Source organism: Triplophysa dalaica, chromosome 15 (assembly GCF_015846415.1).
Source record: "Triplophysa dalaica isolate WHDGS20190420 chromosome 15, ASM1584641v1, whole genome shotgun sequence".
NCBI lineage: Eukaryota > Metazoa > Chordata > Actinopteri > Cypriniformes > Nemacheilidae > Triplophysa > Triplophysa dalaica.
The window spans coordinates 9,938,264-9,958,639 of NC_079556.1; the positions used below are offsets into that span (position 1 = coordinate 9,938,264).

General features: G+C 37.7%; 1 protein-coding gene across 12 annotated transcripts in view; it reads right to left on the reverse strand.

Annotated features, from left to right (window-relative positions):
* Positions 1 to 7,925: 7,925 nt before the first annotated feature.
* Positions 7,926 to 20,376, reverse strand: part of esrrga (estrogen-related receptor gamma a) — a 144,394-nt gene continuing 131,943 nt past the window's right edge. For all 12 annotated transcript variants that reach the window (XM_056768325.1, XM_056768327.1, XM_056768330.1 and 9 more), the window contains 2 exons: positions 15,687 to 15,956; positions 7,926 to 11,628 (listed from right to left, as the gene is read on the reverse strand). In XM_056768325.1, coding sequence (XP_056624303.1) covers positions 11,384 to 11,628; positions 15,687 to 15,956 — 515 coding nt within the window. In that variant the 3' untranslated portion in view covers positions 7,926 to 11,383. The remainder of the gene's footprint in view (positions 11,629 to 15,686; positions 15,957 to 20,376) is intronic.

A 20,376-nucleotide genomic window follows, 5' to 3' on the forward strand; every position in this document is an offset into this window, starting at 1 on the left:
GATATAACATTTAAACAAGTGCAATTACTTTTGAAAGCAAAGACATCATATACTCCTTAAATTAAGTGCTTTTAATGCCATTTAGCGGCTTGGTGAACTTGCCTTATAATCATCCATAAGATGTTTCCAGCTACAAAAAGACTTTCGTCTTGAAAATTTGCTATTAGATAAATGTTGGAAAATCATTTACTCACCCGCAAGTTGTTTCAAATCTGTATAAATGTCTTTGTTTTGCTGTAATCAAAAGAAGACATTTGAGAGAACGTCAGCAATTTTCAGTTCTGGGACATCATTCACTAATAAAATTAAAATATCTAGTAGTCAAAGGTTCCCCAGAACTATTTGCTTTCCTCAATTCTTTAAAATATATAATTTTGTGTTCAACAGGACAAGATAAATACAGGACAAAATAAATGTCCTGTTGGGCAATTCAACTGTGCTGAAATTGTGGGATTATAACAACTAGTCCTATTAAGCGAATCTGAATACTATGGTAGTCATTGTGGTCCCAGAACTAAAAATGATTTTACACCTATTCTAAAAAGTCTCTGTTATTAAAAATATATGAAAAATCAGCAAGTTAAAACCTGTGAAGCCATATTGTGAGAAACTTATAGACAAAATTGAGTTCATAGCAATATAACAATATTTACAAACCCCAATTCCCAAACCCCTCTTGTTGACTTTTCTGAGATTTAAAGCAAGCCATGATGGCCAGTATAAGCATCTAAAAAAATAAGGATATAGTTAAGCTATTTAATCTCCAGAGAGTAAATTTAAGGTCAAGCCCCACAAACGCATTTCTCAACATTGACTACAGTTTCATCATCTTTTCTTCTTCCATTGGACTGAAGAAGACATCAGGTTTGGACTTTAATCATATTGATTCTTTTTAAGCCCTATGTCTTGCAGCCTCTGATGCACACAAATGCTGAGAATGTTGAAATGAAGGCTGGTATTAAAACTAGCCTTAGCATTATTTTAGCTTTAGTTCACATAGATAGCATACAAATTAGGCTAACACCACCATCATTTGCATTCCAGTCACTCAGGAGACGAACTCTCGCTGTTTAACCCAATCATGCATCTGTACTCCTCAGCTAATTCATGTAACAACTACAAACATCATTCTGTTACTGTTGGATTCTGAAATGTATCAAACAAAATGACAAATCACTCTTTGGTTGAAGGCCTTTAAATTGACTGTTTTACATATTTTAAAATCAGCTTGTGTTACCCACAAATCAGAAATGTCATAGTCTCCCTGACTGTACTAAAGGGAATCTATTCGGGGAAAAGCACCCTGCGACTGTTAAACTGGCATATGGTTTGTTTTACAATAAAATATGGCACAAGTTAATGCCATAAATTGCAATAAAGCCTGAATGTCATATCCTGAGCTTTATGCTGCTGATGTGCAATTCTGTGGTATTTTCCCCCAGGGTTCCATAGCGAAATCCCTGTCCTGCTGAGATACATATGATTATATTAGCCTCTTACTCCCAGTGCAGGAAAAATGCCTGCAATAGTCTGGCAAAGCGGTAGATAGAGCTCCAGTTGTGGTTTTGCACACTTCAGCTTACTGAATCTCTAATAAAAAATAGATAGATCTGTTTGACATTTTTAATTATGACATGAATACATTTGTAGATACATTAACAACGTTCACTTACATTTAATAGAAAACAGCAGCTTTGGCATTCTTGTATGAGATCTACTGAATAACTCTTTTAGTACTCCATGGGAAAAAATAAAGCTTTAGAAAAAATTAAGAGACCATTTTCTTTTTTTCTGAATTTACTTTTAATAGGTATATGTGTTTAGGTAAAACGATAAACTTTTGTTTCATTCTGAACTACTACCAATATTTTTACAAAATTTCAAAAAAATATGTTTTTTCTATTTGCATTTATTTGCAGAAAATGAAAACTGGAGAAATAGTTTAAAAGATGCTCTGTATTTTTCAAAACTTCAAAAACTGTGTAGAAAACAAGTTCATATTCACTTTTAAGCAATATACATCTGTAATATCTTTAATATCGGTTTTCATGTGTCTTTTCATGCTGTCAGTCTTTCATATAGCTGTTGGATGACTTTTTGTTACTCCTGAGGTTTGATTTAGTTGAAATTCAACAGACACTGAACTGGAATGGATCTAGAAATGCAGATTGAATGAATATTTTGAATGATCTCTTTTTTCCACGGCTGTAAAATAAAAAATGTTTATCGATTAACATGTAAGGCATTTAAAATACCTCATATCAGATTTAAACGCCAGAAAAGCTAAATCTACATGCTTTTATAAACAAGGCCTCAAATTCACTGTAACCCAAATCAAGCGAGGGAGCAAAATATGTGGGCGATGTGCACTTTATGACTGCTGTAGTGCTTGGGAATCCCTGTTGCTGTCAGTGAAAAAGATGGACATAGAAGAACTGTGCCAGTGCATCATCTCTCAGATTGCTCCTCTCCTGTGTAGCGACATGGCTGTATATTGAGTTGTCAGATGTGACACTCCAGACACCCCATGCTGGCTCAGAGTAAGAACTGGAGATCACTAGCAAGTCAAGTCACAATGGGCTCTGGAGTGTTCTGTTGCCGCACACACATGCACACACTCACGCACACACACACACACAAACAAACACACACACACACAAACACACACATACAGACTCTACTCAGTGCCAAAGGGGGGAAAGAATTCAGTAGCACAAACACCAACTTTGGTTGAAAAACAAAATGGTCCGAATTACAAGAAAATATAGTTTTAGAAAATGCAGAACAGAATATATCTCTCATTTAACATAAATAAACACTAAAAAGAAGCATGCATGATTGTTAACAGAAAAAAACCTCTGAAATGACTTTGAAACATAATTTCAACACTTATGAAAACAATTTGGATTCAAACACAAAAGACCTTGTGTGAATTCATTTGTATTATTTATTGTGATTCATGCTGTTTAATGAAGGCCTTCTCTGAAGAGTTCTCAAGTGCTACTAATTCAAACACACATGACAACCCAAACTATTTATAAAAGTGCACTAACCGAATTAATGGTTCATCGAATGTAGAGTAAAACATTTAAGTGCAAATAAACGTGCAAGTGTGACCCGCTAATGCTCTCAATGAGCCTGATGCTGTCTGATCCATTTCATCCCATGTATTAAGGAGACGGTGAACTTGCCTTTTACAGGGACGACAATTAATTGCTTTTGAGTGATCTACCAGTTACATTTAATGTTAAGTAGTTCTAAAATTGAAAAAGGCTATTCTGCAGGAGATGAGTCATTATATAGAACGATTGAGATGTGGTGCGTGAAGAAAGGTTTAGAAGTAAGGTTTCCGAGTAACTAACCCATTCTGATTGGCCGATTGGTTTTTTTAATGGTCGATGGCAATGTCTAGGGAGCTTAAGCATGTCCAATGTCATTTTGAAATAATTTTGATGGTAAATAAAATACAAAAGAAAAGGAAACGGCTATCAATTTGGTTTAAATTGTTTATATTACACAAAATAATTAAATTGAGAATATTATTAATAGAAAATATAATAATTTGTTTCGTGAACGTTTCAATTTTGGATTTTAACATCATAGAAGATTGATTTTAATTACTATATTCTAATTGGTGGATTAAATTATAATGCCTACTTTGCTTACTTTTAACTCATATTTGAATGTATACAAAGAATGATCCATTACAAAAAAAGTTGTAACTATGTAGCTATTTAAACAAGCATTTAGCATCCACAACGTTTGCCTCTTTTCTTCCCTCTTGGTAGTAGATGTAGTTAAAAAAAGTTTTTGTTGTTGTTTATTTTTAACCAAAAAAGTTACAGATTGCAGCTTTAGCCACCTAAACAATGCTTCAAGACTCCAGACTTATGAGAGCAGTATGTGCGGGACAACAGCAGCCTCTTGCTTCTAAGGGTGAGCAGCATCTCAAGAGGGTCATACTCAAAGCTAGCTCCTTTGCACGTTGTCAGAAATCGAATCTACACACTTTCTTCTCTCTTTCTACACACACATATCGGGTCCCTGCGATGTCTCGCAGAGTCGTAACTGGTGTCAGGGGAGCAGGAGACCTGTGAAACGCCATTACCACAGTGTGGCCTGGACCATCAGCACACTAAGGCCCAGGAGAGTGACCGTGCGCTAACACTGAGAAATAAATTGGCTGGATTCGGTGACAAAAAGCCACCGGGGCCCAACTGCACACATTAGCACTTTACAGATTACGGCAAGCACACAGTCATGCCACCCGTCAAAATTTTGTCCCGTGGCACGCATGGTATACCACAAAACATACAGCACAGTTTTTCTCAAGAGATATGGAAGTTTGGTGAGAAGATCAGAACTGCAGTCTGTCGTGACTATACTGTATTGAGCTGTTCAAAAAACATGCATTTGAATATGTTACTGTAAAAATGAACAACTGCGGTTTCCTTCCATTTCTATTGCATGGACACAAAACCAATGTAAGTCAATGGGTAATGTTCCGCAACCAACATTCTAAAACATACATATTTTCTATTTTGTGATAGATAGATGATAGATAGATAGATAGATAGATAGATAGATAGATAGATAGATAGATAGATAGATAGATAGATAGATAGATAGATAGATAGATAGATAGATAGATAGATAGATAGATAGATGATAGATGGATGGATGGATGGATGGATGGATGGATTGATGGATGGATAGATGGGTAGATGGGTAGATGGGTAGATAGATAGATAGATAGATAGATAGATAGATGGATGGATGGATGGATGGATGGATGGATGGATGGATTGATGGTTGGATGGATGGATGGATAGATGGATAGATGGGTAGATAGATAGATAGATAGATAGATAGATAGATAGATAGATAGATAGATAGATAGATAGATAGATAGATGGATGGATGGATGGATGGATGGATGGATGGATGGATGGATGGATGGATTGATGGTTGGATGGATGGATAGATGGATAGATGGGTAGATAGATAGATAGATAGATAGATAGATAGATAGATAGATAGATAGACAGACAGACCGCTCAATAGATTTAAAAATGACAAGAGGGTGAGAAAATGAAGATGACTGAATTTTCATTTTTACATGAGCTATTCCTTTAAGGAAAGATTGCTTACCAGTTTTAGCAATCTATACCATTATTTGTGAGGAAATTTGTTTGAAATATAAAAGAAGTTATGCTATAAGTTAAATACATTTAGTGTTATACCTATTATGCACTAAAGTATGCATTTTTGCATTTTGTGTCTTCCAAATGCATACATGAAACAAAATGTCAAAACAATGTAAATTCATACAATATAAAAATGTGATGAGTGATAATTTCAGTTGATGGTTGATTTAAAATAAAGCAATTATATGTCATGTCCCTTTCAGATTAACCTTCTTAGTTAACCTGGGGGTACCAAAGGACTGCCATGACACCACAAGTGCCAAAAAAGAAAGAAAAAGGTGCATATACTGATTATATGACTCGGCCACTCCTTTTTTATGTCAGTTCATACGGGTACCAGAAACCATTAAACGGATGCAAGAAGAACAGAGGTCATTTCAAACAGACTTATCAAGATCAGCAGTTTAACTAATATGTCTTGAATAGATCAATTAATCTAAAATGAGCTTAACTTTGAACTGAAGCTTTATGGGGAACATCAAAATTCCCAATTGTACCATAAGACACTTTCCCGCTCAGGTTCCAAATTGCACCGACGGGATGATCCATAAATTGACATAATGGAGAAATACAAATAGTCCAGCTCTGCCTATACCTCAGCACCTCATGGGGTCTCCTCTGAGGGCCCAACCTCAGCTGAGACCCAATCACAGTGGCCCCACATCGAAGCCGTATAACACGAGAGAGCAGAAAGTGTTAAAAGAGCCATTACAAATGCCATGGAGCACTTTTAGCGTCTCGCAAGGTTAATGATAACGGTACTTGGCAGCTGAAATGCTCAAGTAGCTTTTATTGTATCATAATAATGAATCAATGGTGTAAAGATAAAATAAAATAAATGAACTCCGAAGTCGATGAGTAAAATGTATGTGGCGCAGCGCAAATAATAAAAAAAAGTAGCGGGGGAAAAATCCTCCGCCGACGGGGCCCTTTTTAAGTAATATCTTATGATGTCATCTTCTTGAAAAATATTTGCCCGCAGGTCAGTGCACTCTGTTTTAAAGCCTTAAACGCTTTTGCTACACAACATTAAATGTCTGCCGACATTATGTGATATGTATTAGCGGCGGATGATTTTACACAGAATGCTATCTTTGGTTTTCTTTTCTCCCCAGCACTGTGTAATGAAAACAACACAATAACTTGTGTTATTCGGGTCCTTCGTCAGGCTGACAAATTTCAGTAGGCTTTCAAGAGGTTTGTGTTTTTTGTTAACCTAAGTGTATTCTTGTTGTTGTAAATTACACCTTTTGGTTTTAATTCGGCCCTCTTGTGTTTAATAAGAGAGATGAAGTGGATGTGGGAAGATTGTGAGGCTGTGCTGATGTTAGGAACGTTGTCTTACATCAATGTGTCTGCTCTAAAGCCTCAGGGCATATCGGCTGATTACCCTCTGAGTGGACATGCCTCAAACGCTGCATCAAGTTGTCAAGAACTTTCTTCTCATCCACCATTTTTCTTCTCCCTTCCGACGCAATAATATTGTTACCGCGACAGAATGAAGAGTGGCTGCGTGAAGATGCCAGAACAGGGGGGGGAATGACGGACTGCTTTTGAGAGAGAAGAAAAAAGTCATGTAGGCAGAAGGCTCTTCAGTATTTCCTTGACAACAACTCATACTCATCCCAATCATTCCCTACTTATCTCAAAGCAGTTTAAATTGAAACAATTTTTTTATTTGTATCAACATATTAGCATTTCTAGATTTATTGTGGCCAGGGTTGAATTTCAACAAAATCAACCTCAGGAGTGGCAAAGTCATCCAATAGCTACGTGAAAGACTGACAACATGAGAAGACACATGAAAACTGTGATAAAAATCCAGCTTGTCACATCTTTTTTTCTAACTTTTCCTAAATATATGTACAAATATTACTGTTGCATTGCTTAAAAGCTAATATTAACTTGTTTTCTTTGCAGTATTTGAGGTCCGAAAAAATACAAAGCACTTTCTGATTATTTTGACCCGTTTCATTTTCTGGAAATAGAAACAATGTTTTTAGAGGAAATTTGGCAGAAATAATGTTTGTAAATCACAGAATGAAACACAAATAATAATTTTCTCTTTATACAGTATAGTAAATTAAAAAAAAAACTAAAAAGTGGTCGAAAGTCTCTTATTTTTTTCTGCAGCTGTATGCATTTATGGGCCTATGTGTAAAAAAGGTAGTTTATGGTGGCATATATATTGAGGAGGTACTTGCATAAACATGGAATATATACACTATGCTACGTGTTCATTCATTTTGTGTAAAATTATTACTAATGTGTATACAGTAAATTGTCAAGTCTGACGACTAAAATATGATAAATGAATGTGAAGTTATGTATGTTGGACCTGATAAACTTTTAAAATAAAAGAATCCTAATTTAAATTATTCAACAATGATGATGATGAAAAAAATTGTCGCTGTCCTGACGAACCCTCAAATGTCAAAATTCAGTGTTTTTTGGTAAATGGGTATATTTGCAAAACACATTGAGATTATAATTATGATTCCTATCAAAATAAAATGACAATCTATGGAAATATTAGGTTTCAGAAGGACAGCATCAAAATGAAAGTGATATGAATGCATTTTGATGAAGATATGAGAAACTACTGCGATCGTCTCATTTCTTAAAAAAATATGAAGGTGTTAACTTTGCAGCATTTAGTAGGTCTGCGGTTTTTAGGCTTTTGGTTATATAACTCAAGACATGAAAACACAGCCCGAGTCAAAACTGGAAGCATGTTTAATATTGCTCTACTATTATCCTGAAAGGCATAATTGGAGTTACACATCTGAACTGATCGTAGATACAGAATCATAGGTCTCTCTTTTTGCATTGAACAATATATACAATGTAAAATAAATACATTTACACAAATGGACATATCGTTTGGAGCACACTGTAATGATGCACATCACAAAAATATACAGTTATTAGTTTTACCGATGTGGAGCACATCTAAAAACTACAGACATGGTTCTCACTACAGGTTGTATCAGCAACTCCTGGGCTGAAAAAATCATATTAAGCTTTACAAATGTTCTTTCCCTTTCATTTTTCTGGATCAAAGCCTTTCCCTCAGTGGCCTACGTTTCCGTGGTAGACTGCCAAGAAGTCTAGATACATTTGGCAGACATGTCGATATACATGAATAAATACAACCGATATCTATAACCTCTTTAACATTGAAAAATAGCAGCTGTTTGTACATTTTATTTTTAATTCTATTATCCTATAATTTGCAAAAGAGTCCAATAGATGCTGGATTTTCATCTAATTGAATCATAAACTTCACAACTGCATGTTGTTTCGTCTTACAGGATTAATAGGAAAATAGCTCTAAATGTCGTCATGGTTACATCTAAATTTGTATGCTGGATAGATGAGGGTGTTGAAAGACACAGTAAAATTGTCTCTAAATGGTTTGATAGGTGTCTGTACCCTTTTGTTCAAAATTACATGATACCCATCATAAAAGTTTTGCATTGTTTTTCCTTTTGTGCACTGACAGTGTTGGAATAACTTCAAAAATGACAATCTTCAAGATCAGGACCATTCACTGTAATGAAGTCTTACAAAACTCAAATGAATTATAAAGCTTATTTGAAGTCGTAGATGACAGACTAGATTCACTTCATTTCAATTGTGATTTATATTGTAACACAAAATAACAACAATAGCAACAAAAAAAATTACAGCACCTCTTTTACCCAAAAAACGTCCACATAAAAAATTGAAAGTGCCAATATTTTCTCAACAGCAAGACCCCCAAGCCCATGTTTTGACCATTTGATAAGTTTTGCCATGAGCAATAAAATCTAGAATCACATTACACTAACCTTTCCAAAGCACAATCTATTTAGAGTTTAATGGTAGATACAGTGCATTTATAGAACAAGACTGTGAAGAAAACCAAACCGCCATCCCCGTTTTACTTAAAAAACGATCTGTCCTTTCATCTTTTTTCTTCATTTTTATTAAGCACACAGAGTCAAAGTGATAGTTTTGAAAACTGATCTTACACCAAAACAAACAAAAATGTTTCTTCCCTTTGCAACCTTAAAGTGTCAATACATTTACCAATGGAGTTCAGCATGGAAGGCCCTATGTACAGCATTTTGTTCAAGAAAAAGGACAAAAAGAACGGGACCAAAAGGGAAATTATGAAAAACAGTACTATTTTGAAAGCATATTTTTCATTGTAACCTATGATACACAATGTTAGTCAACGAGATAGGAATCACACAGATGGTCTCTTGGACATATATTGTACCGCCTTTTAAATATCTGTTATTTACTTATATATCAGCATTGATTATATTGATCATTGATCTAGCAGTAACTAAGAAGAGTCTTTTTTCAGGTTTTTAATTTTTTTCCTGGAAAGTAATTTGAGAACCCACAATCCTTTGCTCCTGAGGACTCATACATCCATTATAGTCTCCAATTCGAATCCCTGTCTCAAAAAATAGAAGACAAAACAAAATAATAGTAATCAAATAAATAAAAGCATACTGAACAGCGAGACCTGTGATGTCCACGGGTAGTACACTACATATTTGTGACGGAGGAAGGGGGAAAAACAGATGTTTCAGAAAAACACAGCAGACATGAAACACCAAGAAGCTGAACTACATTTTTTTTTCATTTTCATTCTTTTTTCTTTGATCTGTTCCAATAAAATGTCTTAGGTTAGATTTATAATCTGTTAATTTACAATATACAATGCTTAAGAATATTCAGAAAATACCCCATACTAATACTGACATATTTCTGATGAAGGCTGTGGATTGCTTGCTTTGATATTTAGCCTGTCTGCTATAGATGTCATTTTGAAGAAGATTACATCACATTATGATATCTCAGGACCGTCTTGAAACTAAACCTACGTTGTTTCTCCATCTGTTTGTAGAGATATCTTCCCTAAGTGCTATTTTGCTTAACAAAGTTCAAATGCTGCTTCAGTTTGAAATAAGGTCAGTAGAATTTAGAGGCTGAAGATAATATATATATATCTATATATGCATTTATAATATTTTATTGGAGATAATGGTTACGGTCCTTCTGGCCATATCATGTATGTAATCTATCATCTTATGACAAACACAGACAGAAAAGCGAAAGCGTCTGGAAATTCAGTGTGGCACTAAGAAAGGAAATTTGCATACATTTACATCTCCGCTTTTTAAACATCTATTGCTTAGAGAAGAGAGCAGGTTTTAGTCTTCATGGTTCGTAATTACGAAACATGGTGGTCGATAGAAAAACGTAAAGTTCAATTATTAACATTATATGAAGAAATATAGTGTTTGATGACCATACCATATATTTACATCCTCCAGTACATTAAAAATAAACTCAAATAAAACTTCCTGAAATAAAATCAATAAATAAATTAGTCTGTTCCTTCACCGCTGCAAATTCACCTTTCTATTGCATGAAAGAATAAAGCATTAGGCTATTCCCTGAAAAGATCAAACAATGAAACCGTTAAAAGAGGCTCGAAGGGTTTGGAAGACTTGAAAGAAAACAACAAGGGACATGATCATACCACATGGTGAAATAATGGTGAGGAGCAGCTTTTTCAAAGACGTCAAAATCTCTGTTTGGCTATAGTTGTGTTAAACTGCTCCGAGGACCTCAGATGTAATACTGCACATAGTCACTATGCTGCGGGTCTTATGGTACAGAGGGAAATTCCTAGAATCCTTCAGCAAAATGGAAGCTGGACGGTAAAGTCTGGGGAAAGTTTAGCTTGCTGGTGTCCACTGGGTGGACCTCCTTCCTTTGGCAGGGCTGGTCGTTCTCGGCTCCAGAATTTCTCTTTTAAAAAGCAACGAAATGTCTATAGCACAAAAAAAACTCAGCATCGGATTTTCGAGAAGAACCAAGTCGACAGCTGGTTTAAAGTCCCACTGCTACATAATGAAAGCAGTCGTTTTTTTCCATTTCATATTTTTCTCAATAATCACATTAGTAAATCATTCTTATATTTACGTATCATCGTCAGTAATTAGAAGTACCATTATGGTTATGTTTTAAGTTATTATTTGATAACGTTTATAGACAAAGATTTCACAAATAGTGGTGGAGAGTCATTGTCTGCCCGGGTGAAGGGGCGGAGTCAGTGACGTACCCCTCCGGCTTGCTCGGTTTAACGCTTTGCCGACGTTGGGGCGGAGTTACACCTTGGCCTCCAGCAGCTCCAGAAACAGTTTGTGCATGGGCACTTTGCCATCCTGTTTGATGCTGTAGAAGTGCTGCACGGCCTTGGTGGACGTTTGCCGGAGCAGTGGAAGGGTCATGAGCAGCTTGCCGGCCCGGCGCGGGTCCTCTGGGTGCTGGCCCGCCTCAAAGTCCTGCAGGGCCTCGTGCAACACGTCCTGGAGCTTCTGCACAGCTTCCACGTCTTCTATATGCATGGAATCTAAAAAAAAATATGGATGAGTAACTTCAGATATAATACTGGTAAGAATATCAAACAGTTATCTACATTATGAGAGGGCATTAGTAGCAAATATTGTACAAATATGACAAATAAGGTTCAGGACACCTCTTCTTATTATAAGGTCTAGACCATCAAAATATGAGGTGAATGGCACAATATGCTTAAGACACTTTTTTTAATGCAATTTTATTCGTATCAGGAAATATGGGATGTATTCGAATGAACGTTTAAAGTTTCAGTTTTCAACATGTATATAAGGTTTTAATTACATCTTTCATAAATATAAGGGGAAGATGCTGATTTTACAAAGTTGTACATCAAGTTTTTTTGCCACGACTGTATATGATACAGTAGATATAAACAACATGGTTGATGAAAATGTCATGGATAAAAAACTAAGGGTGTACAAGACTCCTGTGCAGGACTTTTCTTGAACCCATTTCAGGCGTACAAAATCCTGAGGACAAAGTCCTGGCAAAAGCAAAGGGATTAAAAGAATGTGACTCATCCTTTTTGCCAGCCCTAAGCTCATTCTCCAGTGATTAAAGGCACACTCGAGTGTTAAACGCCACGTGTTTACAAGCCTCTCTATGGGGCTGATGAATGGCACGGGCAACAGAAACAGTGTTTGGAGTGGAGCTGATATGGCACTCGTCTGAGCGATAGAAACAGAAGCTACAGTCAGGAAACAATACCTCAGCCTGACTGGCATTGTCTGCCAGAAATGTCAAACAGGCTGCATTTGCATTTGCGCTGGTTAGTACAGCATTCACGGCTATTCACCGAGACCGACATGCCTCTGAGAACGCAATTAGTCTCAGAAAGCTACTACAGTATCTTTGCTGTGTAGCGTTTCGACGGTTTAAGGGATAATTCAACCGAAAATGAAAATCCTATCATTTTTTTTTCACACTCATGTCTTTTCAAGAGAAGTACGCCTGAAAAATGCACAAAAGTTGCTCTTTTCTATACTGTTAAAGTGAATGGTGACAACAGATATCACATTCAAGCGCTCCCTAGTCCCCATCCACTTTCATTGTATGGAAAAGAAAATACATCAAGACAGAAAGAAATTCCAGTGAACAATCCCTTTAATATATTTTCCAACAAATCCAAGCTTTGATAAAACTCTCACGGTTTTATCACAAAGTGTTTTGTCTGACTCTCTTTATAGACTAACTCCACTGATGGTATCGACTCTGTTTTCTACTGTGGCGTGTCAATCCAATCCTTTTCCCTCAGGATAAAATGTCCAAATGCACACCGGCTTTTGGAAAAGATGTCACGATCAATACATCGCCTCGAATCAATTGATACATACACGTTAAATAATAATTGTACGGTCATGTATTGATAAAAGCAGGACCTTGCGAGAGGTTTCCTGTGAGATTCCTATATTAATAGAGAACGTTCTATGTCCTTCGGGCTGGCTTGCAGGCCAAATTTCCTGCTTCGGGCGGTTCAATATTCTAACCGTTCAGTGTCTGGTGCTCGCTCTCCACCCATCTAGAATTCAGACGGCGAGGTCTCGTCCATCATTCACATGGGCTTTGGTCATCTGAAAAGTGACCTTTGATCCGACAGAAATCCCTGGCAGGAAAGTGCTTACCAGCATCTTTCCACGCAAGCTGCCAGACCGGAGGCTCTATCAATCTCACCATCGCTGCTGGAGGCAGAGCAAAACTAAAAGCATTCTGGGAAAAGTAGATTTCCAGCACAATATTTGTGTCTCATAAGTGTCGCCTTTTCAGATAAATGTATTATTTTTGAAAACATAGGTTATACTATATTAGTTCTTAAAGGACCAGTTTCCTTAAAAATGAAAATGATTTAATCATTCAATCATCCTCACGTCATTCCAAATCTGTTTAACTTTCTTATTCTGCAGAACACAAAAGAAGATATAAAAAGAAAAACACTGGACCCTATTGGCTATGGACAAAAACCCGGAACACATTTCTCAAAACATCTTCTTTTGTGTTCCACAGCAAAACAATCACATAAAGTTAAGTAAGTGATTACAGATTTACAGACTATCCCTTTAAATCACAAACGTCCATTGTCTCACTAATGTACAGTAACCATAGGGTTGAACCATGGTATTTGTAATGAAAAATTTATAATAAAATTTCATATTCATAGTAAAATAATAGCTACACCAGTGTTGTTTTTCAAAAGGAATCATTAATTTAATAGAACTGACTTTAAGATGATTTCCCAAAATTACACAGGAAAAGTGTACAAAAATATTTCATCTGTGGTGAAAAAGTCTTGAACCTCGGCTCCATTTCTTTTAAACTCAGTTAAATACATTCACGATTGACTATTCTTTATGAATAGCTCCTCTTGTCATTTGCTTATGTCTTAAATAAACAACTCAATGGCCCGGTTTCAAAGACAAGGCTTAAGGCTAGTCTCAGACTAAAATGAATGTGTGACCTGCCTTAAGTGAATATAACTTGCCCAGAAATATCTTAAAATAACAGTGCCATTGTCTTGTCTCAAGATGCTCACCAGTAATGTATTGTTCTAAGGCATTTTCATAAAACCGAAATGAATATCTTAATTCAATTTAGGTGTAGTACTAGCTTAAGCTAAGCCGTGTCTGTGAAACCGGGCCAATGTGTTCAAAGTAAAGCTTCGAAATAAATAAGATAAACTCCTCACACAAAATGTTTCCCTGAGACGGAATGCTTAAGCAACACCGTGTCCATTGAAAGACTGTAAAATATATCGGCTTCGAGCAGAACTGCGCGGCACCTCAGGGCTATGGAAAATAGAGGAGTGCATCATTTTTGTCAGCACCTGTCTAAAACACTCTCCTCTCCCGTGAAAAGAAGTGACAAAACGGCTCACCTTTAAAAACGTACATGATGCATGTCTCTCCTGAGAGAAGCAAAGCCACAGAATTTTTTTTCTCCAAAAAAGTAAAGAATGAGAGAAAAAATTGAGCTAGCGCTAGCATTTAGCCTACAGGAAGCCTCACTGAAATGATATGCTTCAGTAAAAACGCATAAAGCCCGATCATCTCTCAGACGACAGCCTTCTGAATTTATCTACATATCGAACGCATCCAAAAACCCTGCTCTCACCGTTCCCGGTGAACGTGCGCGTCAACAAACAGAGACGAGCTGCTAATCGGCCAATCAATTAAAAAATAATTTCTCATAAGAGTCACGCGCTTTCTCTCTCAGGGGTGCACTTTGGGCAGAACGGCCCCCGGTGTCTGCGGAGCCAGCCTAAACTAGCGAGCCGTCATCCGCAAGCGAGCAAGAGCAATCTGCTTTTTCATTTTTCAGCATGGCCAGGCCCAGCCGGAGATTGATCGTCACATATGGCCCCAGAAAACAAACTGTCAATACCTTGAGCGCTGGAGAATTTGAACAAATAGCCGCCCTCCCATTCAAGCTGCTCATTGCGTCCCATTTAACAGATTTTATTGACAGTTTCCTTCTTGTAATTAAAGGGAAAACTACTGGCCAGCAACCAAGATAAAGTTCAAAGATGGGGTCAACACAAAGGGAGCCGGAGGGCCGTGGCGTGACTGTCGATGGTGGACAACATCAGAGCCTGTTATTGACATGCAGGTGCATAGTGATGGGCTCCTTACTTAAGAAGCATCTGAGGAGAGACTTATGCTAATTCCAACAGCGGCCGCGGACGTGCTTTTGAAGGATTTCTAAAGGGGCGGGGAGGGCTGGGATCACTGCTTTGTGTGTTGTTGTGTGTGTGCATAAGTAAAGGAGGAGAAAACATGACAGAATGAGAGATTGAGCTCACTTATACCATCCCTGAATACTTTTAGATCCGTGTTTGAAACTCTTATAGGAGGAAATGAAATCAATTGCAATTCTTTGTGCCCTCTTACATTTGATAGTGATGGTGTGTTAACAAATGCTAGTGATGGAAAAATCAAGGTTAAATTGCATTTTATTTGATTTACATTCTATTTTATTTTATTGTTCAATGGTTTCTTACGAATTGTTTTGTTGAAAGTACGAATTCTGTACAGTATGAATCTGGTGTCAGCTTATTACCTGAGTTAGCGAGCGCTATAGCTTTAAGAGTGACAAACTCCTCCTTCTCCAGCTTCATGGCCTTGTATTTCTTCACTAGCTGCAGAATTGCATTGTTTAGGTCCAGCAGGCCGGCCAGCTTGGACTGGTCCTCATCCATAATGTAGTCCTCAGCGTAGACCAGCTTGTCCTCGAAAGAGAGCGAGCGGTAGACCACGCGCAAGATCAAGATCTCCATCCACGCGCTCTGCAGAAGACTCATCTGGTCCGCCAGCGACAGCGTGGAAAACCCTGAGAAACAGAAAGAGGGAAAAGCTTTGTGTAACTTAAATACAACAAGGATTGTTAAGCTTCAAATCGACATTCAATGGCATATATGGAACAGGTGAAACAAAAGAGCCTTTTCAGGTTTTTGTGAGAAGTTTCTGGTTCAAGATAGGGGAGAATTGACATTCTGGAGGAGTAATGCGGAGGAAAACTCCAGCGGGAGCAAGCTGAGGCACCAAGCACGAGTCTATGCTCTCGTCTCCTGCCACGTTGCAGGCCAGGGGGCATCCTGAGGGAGGGCACTCCTTATCTTCCCCAACATGCAGCATGGATCAATTCTTCCCATCACACCAACCGAAAGACTAATTGCTTGCCTCAAACTCCTTCGCCTTCCACCTCCCCCACTCTCCACACACACTTTCCCTGTTTTTTTAGCCGTCTTTTTGCTTGATGTGATGGAAATCACGAAGTTCATGTTCATGAACACTAACTTTGTCTAAAACACAAGGGAGTTAAACCCCATGTTTTAATAGTGTCCCACGTCACATTTATTACCTTAAACTCATGATTTATGACTTTTCTAATGTTATATGAATCGATAATAAAGACAACTCGATAACAAGCCTCAAACTTCCACTATGAAAAATGTAAAATTAATATAGAAAATAAATTGTAGGTACAGAAAACAAATAAAATGTTTAGTGTTCAGCTATTTTTTATGTCGACATACTAAAAAGAAATAACCCTAACACTATAGAAATAAAAACATACAAAAATGACTTTTGTGAATTGTCTTTTTTTCATCGTCTTTTTAATTGTATTAGTTTTAATGTTCGTTGTGTTTTGCTAGGGAACAATATTGAAAGAGTTTAAATTTAAATCAAACTGTATTATTATTTCTACACATACAATAATTAGGACAGTAAAGTCAATCACAACAAAACACAAGGAGAACTATTTCTAAAACTCCTTCCAGAACCAAAGCAGTCAAAAAGTGGTTGATATAGTGTAAGTAATAAAATCATCTAACAGACTGGAGAACTGCTTGAAAGCCCTCTGTCGGCTCTGGAGGCAAGACACAGGCACGGCAGCACCTGTTGGCATTGGACGCCCATCTGACCGTGCGTCTCCTCGTACCATCTCTCTCCTCCTGCTCTTCCAAAAACAGATGAGGCATTTCTCTTTGCGACAGCAAGGGGGCTAATCTAGGCGGCAGGGGAACGGCAGGAAAGAGATGCTTACTAACATCTGTTGAGGAGAGATGCCTTTAGATGAAGAGAGCGATTTTCCTTTTTTCCTGTTTAAAATCTTTTTTTCCGTGAGTTAATCACTAATGGCAAAGAGCTCATTAAGTATAGGTTTCAGGCTATTGTTTATATCAACCACTAATTTATGATCCCAAACTGTTAACATCTCTGATCTCATTAGAGGCAGACTAAGAGCTGGTGAGCAGTTGGTGGCTTCCCTGGCCTGCTGGTGCTCGTGTGCTCAATGCCAGTTGGCAGAGTCATCCTCTACTACTTAATAAAATCATCAAAAGGGATTAAGCCAAGAATTTCTTAAGGGGGTCTAACGCAGCGCCGTTGCATTCTTACAAAGAGACTGGCCTAAATGAAAGGTGGCATGGACTAAAAATAAGATCATACTCCATCCCTCTCCACGGAGGTACTTGTAATCCTTTAATATTCCTGATACTTTGGAAAAAGTCCATGTTGAGACAAAGTCAGATTGTTTAAAATAGACTTGTTATGAAATTGGAAATCATAATGAGTTTGAATAAATATTTAAGGTTGAAGTGTCATATTGTGTCATATTTTTTCCTATTTAAGGATGAAACGCCCAAAAATACAAAAGCTGGCACTGTCAAAACATTGCTCTGCAGGTTTGAACATCCCAATACAACAATGGTTTGGGCCGTTTTTTGGCTGACCAAGGAAAGGCCACAGGGTGGGGCGTTCCCGAAACCAATTTAATAACCATTAAAATTCTTTGAGAATCACACACTTAAGGTTTTGAGGGATTCTAACGCATTTGTGATCCTTATGTAATTTTTGGATAGAGGTTCTTATTAAGGCAAGCAAATCATACAGGAGTCTAAGGAATAATGGACGACTGAAGGCGCCCAATATCAAGATGGATGTCAAGTCGAATATAAAAAGTGAAGAGATAGACAAAGAGAAAGAGTGCATGCGGGACTAACAGAGAGACAAAATAAAGCCAGGGGGAGGGTGGGAGAGATCTGGCCAGGGCGGGGGGGATGGCGGAGTGGCAGATGGACGGAGCCCATCGCCTAGAGCTCCCCCCTGTGCCACTCCCAGCCCTTCCTCCCAGCCACTGCTGTTAGTAAATAATTAGATTTACACATTCCCCAATCTCCACACATCTCTCCGCAGAATAATTAAAAGCCGGATGATTAGTTTATTGAGTGGAAGGAAGAACTTTTTTTCCCTCTTTATTGAGGTCCATCAATGATTTTATCAGGGGTTCCCGCTTTTACGGTTGTCATGCCAGTGCAGGCATCCAATTTTTCTTATCTCCCTGATTAATACAAATGCTGTTTCAGGACGCATTAATTAACAGATACAAATCTACGTTCTCATGGCCGGATCGATGGAGAGAAGAAAAGAGCCATCAATGTGAATTTACTGCTGATGATGGAAAAGGTTCTCCATTGACATTTACGCGAGGGCAAACTTTAAAGATGCATTTTTTCCCTCTTTTCATCTGTTATTTCATTTCACAAAAGAGCTCGGTGGCGAACGCGATTACGGTTCACCTTTGGATGCTTTGCTGCGTGAGAGAGGATCCAAAGAAGCGATTTAAAGCCCGTCGCTGTCATTTCGGCTGTGTTAAATGTGCCCGAGTCTTTTTTCTAGTAAGGGCTTACTGTAACAAGAGAAGGCTTGATGACTCAGTGCAGATGTTACACTGGACAAAATTAAAATTATTCACTGTATTCCGTTATGAATACTGTTATTTTTGATAAATGTAAATGTATATTTTTTTAGGGTTAAATATGATTTGCTTTATTTATTGTTATTAGGCATATTTTGGTACTTTGGTATCTACTCCAATACTCAACATGTCAAGTTAGAAAAGTCATTAAAAAACTGACCTTTAAAATCCTTTAAACCCAAAACCTTCACTGAAACATTACAAAATTGACACATTTGAAATGTTCTGAAATTGCAAAAAATGCTATAAAACCTTTGTAATAATGTGTTTTTATCACATTAACATTAGTTAGATTTTTCATATCACTTTTCTTTCATATTTATTAGTATTTTTTTTCATTTATTATTATCAATCTGATTTCTCTCGTCTCCTTAAGAAGAAAAAAGCAATGTTTTAGGATAAGAGTCTTTTTTATTTGGCAGACACAAAGCAAACTGCCCCGTCCGGATGACACACGGGCATTATCTGATCCAGTGTTCAATCTCCACTAGCGTTCCCTCAATTTAACTTTCTTTGCCCGAAGACGAGCTTCAGACCTCAGCTCTCTCCCTCTCCAGCGCTGGGGTTTTGCCACTGCCAGAATCTTCTTTTTCTCTCTATCTGCTTTTTCTCTTAGTAAACAGATGCACTTTGTGGTAGAAGGAGAGGAAAGCCTAAGCATTGAGATGTGTGAAGGTTACGTTAGTGGAAAGTATCCGATGGCCGAGGCCTCGTGAAACCTGCGGTGGCTTTTCAGAAGGAATAAGCGTCGGAGCAACGCGTAGCGCGGGCTGACAGAAAGAGGCTGCAGTGCAGCCATGCGAAATTAACCCCTGCCGGGCAGGACTGCTCACCACCAGGCCTCACAGCAACCACCGGCCGTCCGTCTGCCAAATCTTTTCTGACTGCACGTTTACACCACTGAGAAGACCCACCGGTACACACACATACACACACATTTCTCCTCCTCTTCCTCAGGGCAGACTTCACCTCAGTAATGCTGCTTAGCCGTCATACGAACACACACAAACACACACACACATACACTTGACTCCTCTGTGACTCCCTTGCAACACCCCTGTTTATTTGCTCATGGTTTCAGGGTAAATGAACACGCTTGAGCAATGAGAATCAACGCTATTCTGCGTACAGACGCTTATTTGATGTATCTCGGCTCCCTCCTGAGCTCCTGAATATACACACTACTCTCGTTCACACTTTGTCAAGATGATGATGACACAGTGACTAATCTACTTGTAAAAATAGTGCTGGAGAAACTAAAGGTGAGAAACGAGTATATTGGTAGTCTAAGTTGTCATATCGGCTTAAGAGAAAAGCGTCTGGTAATTCATGCAAAAACAACATACTAACAACAGGTCAATATGTTAAATTGTTCAGAACAAAAATAAAGGATCTTTTTTTATCGGTCTTCTACTCTTTGTGCATAAATCTGATTTAATAAGTGAATTTTCACACGATTGAAACTATAGGTTTTACACATTTCGAGCCT